The 12074-nt window shown below is 42.0% G+C and overlaps 1 protein-coding gene across 1 annotated transcript in view; it reads right to left on the bottom strand.

Moving 5' to 3' along the window:
* The window catches only part of LOC119428517 (calretinin), a gene marked incomplete in the record, with an annotated part of 24450 nt that extends 21281 nt beyond the window's left edge, over positions 1-3169 (bottom strand). The window contains 1 exon segment of the mRNA XM_037696202.1: positions 3004-3169. Within this exon segment, the coding sequence (XP_037552130.1) occupies positions 3004-3097 (94 nt within the window).
* Between the last annotated feature and the right edge of the window lie 8905 nt (positions 3170-12074).

Genomic DNA, 12074 nt, shown 5'->3' with positions numbered 1-12074 from the left:
TGTCACGGTCAGCGGCCCCCGCTGCCCCCCTCATCTGCCAAGCCTCTGCCACCTCCTTCAAGCTGCAACCAAGAAACCAACTGTCACGGTCAGCGGTCCCCGCTGCCCCCCCCCATCTGCCTAAGCCTCTGCTCCTTGTGTGTCTTCTGCTTTTGTGTATCTGTTCCTGTTATCTCACAAACTAAATCATTTCCTTCTTTTTCAAGGTGCTTTGTAAATGTGTCATTTTAATTCTGAGTTCTGTTTGACTGGTTCTGTCTCTGTCTGCTTTTTATGTTTTTTGTTGTTCTGCTCTGGGTGTGATTTTCTGTTTATCTGATTCTGTTATTTTTCCACTCATTCCTCAGTCTGCTTCTCCACTCTGTCTTTATCATTCACACCTGTCCCTCATCAGCCACTTGCCCAGGTGCTCTCGTTACTAACTCTCCCTCTGTCACATAAAAAGCCTTTCTTTCCTTCGCTCCTTGTCCGGTGATTGTTCCATGTACTCAGACATCACAATCCTCTTCTGCCTTGTCTGTTTTCTGCTACCCTGATGATCTGCTCTGCACTATCCAATCTGCTAAAAGTAAGTTTTGCTGCACCGACAGCCTTTTGTTTTGTGGTTAAAAGAATAAATTGTTTTGATTTTTGAACTCCTGCCTCACTCATCTCTCTGCAATTGGGTTCCAACATTGAGGTTCGTGACACCAACTACCTAAACAGGTCATTTGTCCTAAAACTTTTAAAACAGTGAAGTAAATATGTTTAGCATTACAGTACAAATATATTTTCATCCTTCGATTCTTGTTCTTTAATGTTCAAACATTCTTCCTTTATCTGGGTTTGGGACTGGCAGAAGTGACCCAATAGAAAAGTCATGCAACAACATCTTGTGCACAGACATACCAACGTTACCAAAAACAGAACCTTCGTGGTGGAGGTGACCATATTCCCACCATGGCTCAGTCAGCAAACTCTGCTGGAGCTTTGGGGCGAGGCGGTGGAGCCCAAAGTCTCCAAAAGTCTCAGAAACACCAGAAAAAGTCACTAGTCTAGTCGCTTTTTTGAACAATAGCCACTAGAGTCTGAAAACTCGCTACAAATAGCAAAAAACTGTTAAATTGGCAACAAGAGTCACACATTGGGTTAATTCAGTCATCCATTGAAGCGGTCATCGTATCGTACATTATGGGATTTATAGAATTATTGATTATACAGAGGACAAAATTATTGTACAAATACGATAATTATCGGACAAATACGATAAATATCGGACAAATACGATAAATATCGTATGTCTGGCAATGCTGCTAATGCAAATTCTGCCAGTTGTCTTTAAACTGATCAGTGTTTGTGTTGCTCTGATAAGACTTTAAGGCCTGTTGAGGCAGGACAACTTGATTTGATTTGCTCTAAATAAATAAATAAATAAATAATTTGCAGCATCTGATTGTTTCCTGCAGTCAGTCATCTCTGCAAAGCACAAAGATTGTTGGGGGGGGGACAAAAAGCTTTAAAGTGTCGCCAGTGTGGAAATGTGTCCAGAATGCATTTTAATCTAAACTTGTCTTGATGAGAGAAGATGACGGATAATAAATTAAATAACTGCAGCTGTTTGTGTCCACATGTGGAGACACTTGACTCTTCCGATCAGATGTAGTCTGAAACACTTTTCGGCTACATTCTCAAGACAAATGAGCTACAATAAAAGACCAACAAAATGCTCTTCTGCTCTGAAACTGTGCACAGAAAACCCTCTAAAACTTGATAAATCTGCCATTTCTATCCATTATTCTAATACCTAAACAAAACCGAAAGGCAGCTTTAGCTCGTGTTATGTAACAGGACTCTTGGCTTTGCTCTTTTTTTTTTATCCGTTTGTGACTAAGATTTGCGTTCAGCCACATGAAGGATTGAGTCTGATCATGACTGCAACAAACCAGCAGGACAGGCGAAGCTGCCAGGATCTATCTTCTGATGAAAAACGAGTTTATAGGGCAGGACGTGGAGAGGGTTTAACTGTTCAGGTCAGAGGATCTTCTGAATGGCATGAGAAAATAATCCTTACTGGAGCTGCTGCACGAAAACGGTTTAAGCTGGAGCGGTTTTGTGCTGATAGAGTTTGGCTGCAGCTCAGGTGAATGAAAGATGTTAAGTTGTTTACAGCGACAGGACGTTAATCCAGCAGTTTGGACTTTTAATGTTACTTAAGGATTGTGCTCCATCAGCTTCAGACACAAATAATTCAGAGTCCGCTCCTCTGGTTTGACAGAGATGGATTTAAAATGTGCAGCTTGTGCAAAAGTCAGAAGCATGTCAGGACATTCAGTTACAGAGGACTAAAAATATGAAGGAAACATAAATATGGTTAATTAATTAATATACTGGCTCTCCTCCACTCAGTCCAACATTAACCTTCAGAAACAGCCTTTAAATCAATTATTCCATTTGTTATTAGGAGCACTTTTAAACTGTTCTTGTGCAAAATTTCTAGAAAATGCAGATTTTTTTTTTTTTTTTTTGTAATTAATTGTGGATTTTCCTTCATTGGTAAAATGTGGAAACACATCCACCATGCCTTCTCCATGCAAACCATTTTAGTAAGCTTGCAGATTGGAAAATCTCAATCCAATAAATTATATTTTCACTCAACCCTGTGTGCCGCATCTTTTCATCTCCTCCTCTTTATCTTTCTGCCTTTTCTCCATTTCTCACTCTCTCTATTTGACCTTTTTTTACATTAATCACTATAAATTTCTGACACTTGTTTTTACTTAAAAACCAGCCTAAACACAATTTAACCACATCTAGGGCAGAATATTAGGACAATAAGTGTTTTTCCCTAACTTTAACAACACTTTAAACATTTAAATCTTAAAAACGGTAAAATAAAACAGAGAATTTCATTTAAATTGTATTATTATTATTATTATAAATATTATAACATATAAAAATGTATTTAAATCTCCTTGACAAGAATGAAAAGTTTTCATCAGATGAGTGTGAAGCGCTCCAGCTGACCGTCTGCGTCAAAGTGTTTCCAGATGTCGATGAACTGCGCAGCTGTGAGCTCAGCCAGGTGCAGGTGGGGCAGCTGCTCCGCCTCGGTCGACATCTCTGCTCCCTCCTTCGGTTCGTCCCGGACTGCTTGGAGGTGGAAACTTCTCTCGGCGCGGAGATCCTCGGATCTGTGAGCAGAACCTCCTCATCCAGGGCTTTTAAACCTCCCGCGGTTCTCCTGCTGACCGCCAGGGGGCGACCGCACCGTCAAGGGGTGCCTGCAGGCTGGAGGAGGAGGAGGAGGACAAGGGGAGGCAAGAGAGAGAAAAGAAGGGACAAGAAGAAGACAAGAGAGAGACAAACGAGAGACAATAAGGAAAACGGGAGACGTCCAAAGCAGAAAATGGAGAGACAAAAAGGAGAGACAAGAAAAAGTCAAGAAGGAGACAAGCATGTGACACTACAGAAACGAGAGAAAGACAGAAAAGATAAGAAGGAGAAAAAGACAGAGACACAAAAGAGAGAAAAGGAGAACAAGACAGACACAAGAATGAGAAAAAAGAGAGACAAGTATTAGATAAGAGGAAGACAAGACAGAAAGTGAGAGACAATGCAAGACAAGGAAGTAGAAAGAAAAGAGAGCAAGGAGAATGAGAGAGAGAGAGACAAAAGGAGAAAAGAGGAAGACAAGAAGGAGAATGAGAGAAATAAGAAAGAAATATGAGAGCGGCAAAAGATAGACAAGGAGAAGACAGAGACAAAAGAGGGACAAGACAGAGACAAGAAAGGAAAAAGAGACAAAAGAGAGACCAGGAGAATGAGATGGAGACAAGTGAGAGAGAAGTGAGAGACAAGAAAGAGACAAGAGGATGATAAGAAGGCGACAAGACAAAGACAATAAAGAACAAGAGACAATGAGAACAAGATAGAGACAAGAAAACAACAAGTGAGAGACAAGAAAGAGACAAGATAAAGACAAATGAGAGACAAGGAGAACGAGATAGAGACAAGGAGACAAGTGAGAGAGAAGTGAGAGACAAGAGAATGACAAGAAGGAGACAAGAAAGAAATAAGAGACAAAAAAGAGACTAGGAGAACAAGACAGAGACAAATTGGAAACAAAAGAAAGACAAAAAGGAGACAACAGAGAAGCAAAAAAGACGAGGGCGAGGCACGAGCGTGTAGAGCCGCTGCTCCTCGGCATCAAAAGGAGTCAGTTGAGGTGGTTCGGGCGTTTGATGTCCCCTGTCCCCCTTTAGAGCGTGTGTCAAATTAAAGGCCTGGGGGTCAGTGATGGCTCATGTGATATTTTAAAGTCAAATATTTGTATCGCTTCTCGTTGTGTTTAAAAACTGAGCATGTTTTTTTTAGTGTGCAGAACCTTCAGAACGCTCATGACACGTGAAGACGTTGAAGCCAAAGCTGCCTCCACGACCCGACCGCGAGGTGGAAGCTGGAGGTGGAGCGCACGAGTAAACAGACATAAATATCACCTCTCAGGTGGTCATGTCAAGTTTTTAATTAGCAGCTCTTTGAGAATCAGCTAGTTGGTCCTAAAATACAGCTTCATGTGTCACATGTTCCCTTTGAATGTTTTTGTCGATCCCTCTAGAATCAAGATCCTCAACTGGTGGGCGGTGAACCAAAAGTGCATCATTTTTATTGGGTCGTGAGCCTCTGTCCGGGAAATAAAATGTAATAAAAAAACTCAAATAGTTTAATCATCTTTATGTTCATGCTTGAATAAGTGACAGAATTATTTAAAGATGTTCAGTGGGAGAGTCCTCAGCTGCAGCTGAGCCTTTTGAAACTCTGGCCTTTTATTTCATCCCTGTGCGTGAAAGTCCTGCGTCTTTTGCAACTTATTCAGTGCGTTTGAGAAGTTGATTATTTTCCCAATGGGTTGCAGCTTGACTTGTACTGGTGATGGGGGTCCTGAAGCCGGACCAGTTGAGAACAGCATATTGTGTCTGATATGATGCTGGTAACACTGTGCCTTTTAAACGGTTCTATTTTTTATTTTGGAAATAATAACTCAAGGCTTTTGTACATCAACTGTGGATTATTCCCCATTTTCAGCCAGAGCGTAAATGATTTGCATATCCTTCATCTGAAGAAGCACAACACCTCCGGAGGAGGAAATCCCGACAATAAAAACTAATTGATGTGCTTCGCGCTGGTAAAAGCCACGCGTTCTCATGAACCTCTTCTTCCTCTGAGTTTACATTTGAGATAAAATTATCCTGTTAATCAACATTTCACACCTTTTCGTTTCCCCTCCGTCACATTCGGGTCAGTGAAGCATTTAAAATGTTTGTGTTTGTTTTTGTGATGGAGGGGGGGACCAGAAGAAGGAGGCAGTTCTTTATCATCTCTCTGAAGAAGAAAGCAACAACAGCGAGTTTAACAAGAAATGGTCTGCAAATATAAAAAGACGGGCTGAATGGAGACATTTAGAGGAGCTCCCCTCGTAAAATCTGAGCTGCGTGGATGATCTGTGAAGCTTGGAGGCAGAACTCTGAAGCTTCATCGTTTCACGGACAAGGAGGCAGATGTTAATGGACGTGAACGTTTCACCTTGATATGAACTTTAACCTCCGCATAATGAACATTTGTGTTGGCGCACAAAGACAAACATCCACACAATTCTGAATAAAAATCAGGAGCTAATCGCTCTGTGTGCTGAGCTTACTGGATCACAGATTATGGAAAATTATACAATCAACACGTCATGAAATGTAAATTAGCTAAAGTGGCATAATGCTGCTATTTAACCTGGAAAGTGAATGAAACGTCGCCAACGCCATAAGAGGCTTTTCATTCCACTTCATTTTCTGAAATGCTGAACCAGCAGCACAGCGTCTTTAGTTTTATTAGGAATTATGCAGGATTAAGAGTGCACATCTCATGAAAACGACAGATTACTTAAAAGATATTAACAGGAACAACCTGTGAATGGTTCAGTGATCTTAAATACGATAGCGTGAATAAAAAAAGGGAAAAAGATGGGCAACGTTATTTAATAATCATTGTTTTCAGCGTTTGATGCTGTTTCACCTCGTTCGTCCTGCTCAAATTAAATCATTCGTTCTTTTCAGAAACAAATGTGAGTTTACAGACCTCGCTGTAAAATCTGCTTTATTAGGACTTGGCCAAGCATCGAGGTCAAAGGGCAAAGATCAGCAGGATAAATCAGGCAGAGAAAATGACTGAGTGAATGTGTGTTTGTTTATTTGTCAGGGATGATATAATAAATAAATAAAAACATTAATCTCAAAAGAAAATAGTTTATTTTTTTAACCAGATTTTGCCACTGGATAACTCCTATCTGTGGTTCCAGGTCAGGTAAACAGAAAATCCATGTAAATACAATGAAAACCGTCTTTTCTCTCGACCTCTGCTTGTTCCTGTTCTGCGGTGGTCCATGGGCTTGAGACGGTGTCCCACCAGGACATGTCTTCGGTCCATCACAGAGCCTCAGTCAAGCTCAAGGAAGGCTGTTGTTCCACATTTTTAGACTGATAACACAACATAAAGCACCCAATGATGTGTGTGGGGGTGGGAGTGGGGGGTGGTAACAATCTTACCTAATCTTACCTAACACTTCCAGTGGCCATTTGAGGGTATTTCTATTTCAGTGGGTAAAATGTGAACATCTTGTGTTCATACTGCCTGATTTCTGTCACGGCTGTATGAGATTTAGATCCAAGGATGCAGGCTGGGCACGAGGAGATCCCAAATGTACTAACATCAATTTAACAAAAAGCTGCCAGGTCAGCAGAAAAATGTACAGAACCGAAGATGAGTCTCAGAAGGAGGTACACGGAACCACGAGGATGAACTATTGAAACCGGATGTGGTGTGAAAACACACTTAATGCTCCACTGAGGGAGAAACAGACACTGATGGATTATATGGACTGGGGCTGATGAACACATGATATGAAGACAAGTGGGAACAGGTGAAAGTGGGCGGGGCCTGAGCAGAACAGACAGAGATGTAAAAGACTGATTCAGTTGAAAATACAAGTAACAGAACTCAAACGTGGGACTGTTTCAAGTATACTGTTTTTAATATATTAACCAAAAAGTGAACAAACCTATTGCAACTCCACCCAAACCACAGATACTGACATGAACACAAGAACCCAAATGTTTTTCACACACTCACATTAAACCAAACAGAGCAGAGCATCCAGATTAGCTGCAAACATAAAAGCTTCAAAATAACTTTTGTGTTGTTTCGTTTAGAAAAGCAGTGTGAGGTTTATACGAGAGGACAATTGTGCTTGTAAAAAATAGTTGGGGGTGGGGGGCATATTTTTAAAAAACATTAGTTTTTTTCTGTGTAATACGAGCGCTTCAAATGCAGCTGTGTGACTGTTTCTGCTCGCAGAAAAGTGGCCTCTGGCTTTTCTCTGCTCATGCACAGCGAATAAAAAAAATCAGCTGCTGAATTAACATGAACGACTGCAGCCAGCAAGAAGCACCGATGCTGCAAAGTCACCACTGTTTAACGTCTCAGATTCACAAATAAAACCGCTGAAACATTAAAAGCAGCTGCATGATGAGCCCCCTCCCTGCAGCTGAACCTGTCAGCTGATCAGCCTGACAGGAAAACAGAAGAAAAGACACACGAAGACAAGGAACGGAAGGAGAAGTGACAGAAGTGCTCAGTGGGGTGATGTGCTGAATGACAACTGCAGTGAGAAGAAGCGAGCCATCCACCTGCAGGGGTAAGGTGTCCAGATAAATCATGAAAAAATGGCTGCAGGTAAAAATGGAGGCTGTGAAATCAAGTTGGTAACATTTTCAGGTAGTTTGAGGTTATAACCTCTCTCACTGCTCGTTTTTAACCAGACACACAAAGATCAGACTATGACAGAGAGTTTGATCAAATATGTGAGAGTTTGATAACGTGAAAACAAGAGTGAACTCAAATATCCTCTTTTAAAGCTTTTGTTTTGCTCATTCCAATTACTTGAGTGTTATTTTTTCTATCATTAGAAGTTATTAGATTTTGTCTAAAAGTTATTTTCCAATATTTTGTCACTATTAGGGGTTCAGATCTTCAATGGCTAGGTTTTGCCGTCTAATGTTTAACATAATGGTACTTCCTCCAGTTATTTAACAGTCAACAATGGTGTACCACAAGGCTCAGTCTTAGGACCTACCCTATTCACAATCTACATAGGTAATGTAGGTCAGAGAATCCCTGATGCATCCTTACATTTCTATGCTGATGACACAGTTGTTTATTTTCGAGCTTTAGTTGCTAAGGTTTTCCAGCTTTTACGATCCGCTTTCAACATCATCCAATCAGATTTGTTCCGTCTCAAACTTGTTCTAAACACCGACAAAACCAAAGGGATGCTGTTTTCAAACAGGAAGTCAGTCCCAGCAGTTCTTCCTTCAATTGTATCCTTGAATGGTGTCCCTATTGAGTTTGTCAATTCCTACAAATATGTGGGTATCTTGGTCGACTCACATCTCTCTTGTAAGCTCCACGTGGAAAACTTAGTAAAGAAACTGAAAGTTAAACTGGGGTTTCTTTTTCAGAAACAGATCCTGTCTAACTCTGAATGCTAGGAAACTCTTTGTAACTGCGACTTTCCTTCCCTCAATTGATTACGGTGACATTATTTACATGAACGCTCCTACAAGGACCCTGCAGATGTTGGATGCTGTCTATCACGGTGCACTAAGATGCATAACTGGCTGCAACCACCATACACTTCATTGCACCCAGTATTCACTGGTTAACTGGTCACCATTAATTTCACGCAGACTTTCCCACTGGTACATTTTCATCTTTAAATCACTTCTTGGTCTGCTGCCTTCATACATCTCCTCCTACATGTCTCTGCATGAGTGCAGCTACAGCGTGCGCTCTCAGGACATTATTACCTGCAGTGTCCCCTCAGTGAGGACTGAACTTGGCAAAAGTGCCTTCTCCTACTCCGCTCCTGTTTCCTGGAACATCTTGCAAAAAGATCTGAAGCTCTCGACCTTGACTTCTCTAAGTGGCTTCAAACATCTGTTAAGTTCCTGGCTAGAACCAATGCAGACGTGTTCCTGTTTTTAGTTTTCTTGTTACATTTTTTTAATATAATTTTATTTTCACTTGTTATTCTCAATTTGTACGCATCCTTTATGATAGTCTATTGTTGTCTGTTGTCCACTGTTGTCATCACTCTTTGTTAAAATCAGATCCCTGTTGAAAATGAGTCCCTGAGGCTCAGTGGGATTCACTTGTATAAATAAAGGTTGAATGAAGATCACTGGCAACAGATAACAATAAAGCAACTGAGGTCCAAAGACGACTCTAATAGCAGGCCAGCATGTAAAAGTAGCATCACCAAGTCACTAAAAGGCAGGAAAACAAGTCAACGGATAATTTGCATTTATGCTGTGACCCTTGTTTGACTAACTCACCATCATCATAGGTGATGAACAATGTTTAGCTTCAGCAGCAAACCTCCAACAAACCTTTTTTTAAAAACTCTTTTAACTCATCGCAGATATCAGCAGAAATGCCTCGCTGAAATACCAATGCACATCCAACTCCTTGTCACTTCTGAAATCTGCATCTAAAAGTGCATAATCACATGCTTCACAGAACGATGAAACTAAAAGTACACATCGTTGGTAAGAATGAATATCGCTGCGGGATTATCTGTGTGGAAGCACACATGCACAAGAAATGAACCTCTTTGGGTTTCTCTGACATAATGTTTGCTCTTGTGCTAACATGGCTGAGCAGCAGTCAGAGTGAGAGTCACCGTGTGTGTAAATTAGAGTGACACAGCGACTCATCGCAATAATCACACACTTTTATCGGATGCACACTGTGGACCGAGTGACTAAAGTGGGATCATCACAGATAAAAACTGCCGGAGCGACCAAATGCTGGAACCTGATAACACAGAATCCAGTTGGGGGGGGGGGTTGTCTGTCAGATTGTGCTGTGATTTTCTTCCACACAACCAATTCTTTCATCCCTTGCTGCATGTTGTATGTGCGAGCAAGATATATTCATCTCATCAGCATCACTCTGCAGGAGATAGGAGCTAAACTTGCACAATTCAACACAACCTCAGCTCTGTTAACTGAAAAGATGTCTTTCTTTTGGTTGGGTGTTAATCTCCCTGATGGCAAACAGGACATTCAGCCTCCCTCATCCATGAAAACTCTGGACCTCCTGACCTCCCACTGAAAACAAAATCGACCTCACCATGAGGGTTAGTGCCTCCTGAGTTCATTTCTTCTCATAATGCAGGAGTAAGTCAGTAGCATGAGGCCATACGATATATTCAAAGAAAAGAAGAAACTATAGGAATTCAGTTCAGGTTCACAAAATCTATCAGAAAAGAAATATGACTGCACAACTCCTCTTGATTCTGTTCATAACTTTTATGGACAGAATTTCTCGGTGCAGCCGAGTGTGAAGCGGCTGGGATGAGGATCAGCACCTCCAAATCTGAGGCCGTGGTCCGCATTCGGAAAAGGGTGGATTGCTCTCTCGACTGCAAGTGAGAATCCGCCTCAAGTCCAGGAGTTCAAGTATCTGTGGGTTTTGTTCACGAGTGAGGGAAGAGCGGAGCATTAGCTCGACAGACAGATTGGTGCATCTTCTGCAGTATTGTGAACTCTGTGCTGGTCCATTGTGGTGAACAGGCAGCTGAACTGTAAGGAAAAACTGTTTACCGGTCAGTCTACGGTCCTATCCTCACCTATGGACATGAGCTCTGGGTAGTGATGGAAAGAATGAGATCATGGATACAGGCGGTTGAAATGAGTTTCCTCCGTAGGGTAGCTGGACTGTCCCCTTGAGATGAACATGATTTTAATTTAATGTTGACCCCAAGCCGCAAACTGAGAAAAAGACTGAGGCAGCAGTTATAAAAATAAACGTCTTTATTTACAGGTGCACAGGTCTTTGGGTGAAGGGGTTTTTCTTGCAGTTGGAGTCCGAGGGGATAAATTGTGAGGTCCTAGATCCCAGAAGGTTCGTCATGGGAGTGAGGCGAGTACTGTTGGAGAGAAGAGCAGGTTGAGAGAAGGTTGAAGGTGCGTTCTTCAGGCTGAAGGCTTTGAGTAGTTACTGGGACACAATCAGGTCGAGTCGAGGTCTCTAGGAACAAGGAGACCTTGGAAGGCCAGAGAAGTCCAGGACTTGGAAGTCGCTGTAGGTGATTAAAAAACACATGGTCTTAGAGACAAAATGTCTGAAGACACTTTCATGGCTGTCCATTACCTTCACCATAGTAAGGATAATATCCCAGCACCAAAGGAGTGTCGGGCAGAAGCTTTGTAGTCCTCCAAATCAGAGTCAGGTGTGTGGTGGTGGGTGACTGGTTTCTGCTTCAGCTGTGGGAGAAAACGAGTATGACAGGCAGAAACTGGAACTCCCACAGAGATAGGGTGAGAAGTTCAGTTATCCAGGAGAGACTCGGAGTAGAGCTGTTGCTCCTTCACATCCAGAGGAGCCAGTTGAGGTGGTTCAGGCATCTGACAAAGATGTCCCCTGGATGCCTCCCTAAGGAGGTGCTCTGGGCATGTCCGACTTGGAGGAGACCCTGGGGAAGTCCCAGGACATGCTGCACAGACTATGTATTGGCTGGCCTGGGAACACCTTGGTTTCTTCTCTGATGAGCTGAAGAGGTGGCTGTGTTTAGAGATGTCTGGGCCTCCCTGTGCAAGCTTCTGCCCCCGGCACCCCGAGGCCCGACTTCAGAACAAGCTGAAGATGATGGATGGATGGATGGATGGATGGATGGATGGATGGATGGATGGATGGATGGACTCTTCCGTTCAGGATAAAGTTAGAACCAGAAAAGCTCAGACACCACAGAAACAAACAGTTCAAAATAAAGCCTAAAAGGCAAAATATAATATTTGCCTTTTATTGATTTGTCTCATTGATTTTAATCAATAAGATTTATTTGTCTCAATTCATCAACCTGATATCTCCCCAACAATCACTGCCTATTCCAGCAGGTCATTTAAAGTGAAAATGATCACTGTGAGTGTTTACACGTTTCATATTTATGCGTACACAAACACACACACACACACACACACACACACACA

Source organism: Nematolebias whitei, chromosome 2 (genome assembly GCF_014905685.2).
Source record: "Nematolebias whitei isolate Nwh7 chromosome 2, NemWhi1, whole genome shotgun sequence".
In the NCBI taxonomy this organism is placed as follows: domain Eukaryota; kingdom Metazoa; phylum Chordata; class Actinopteri; order Cyprinodontiformes; family Rivulidae; genus Nematolebias; species Nematolebias whitei.
This window is presented reverse-complemented; position numbering and strand designations above follow the sequence as displayed.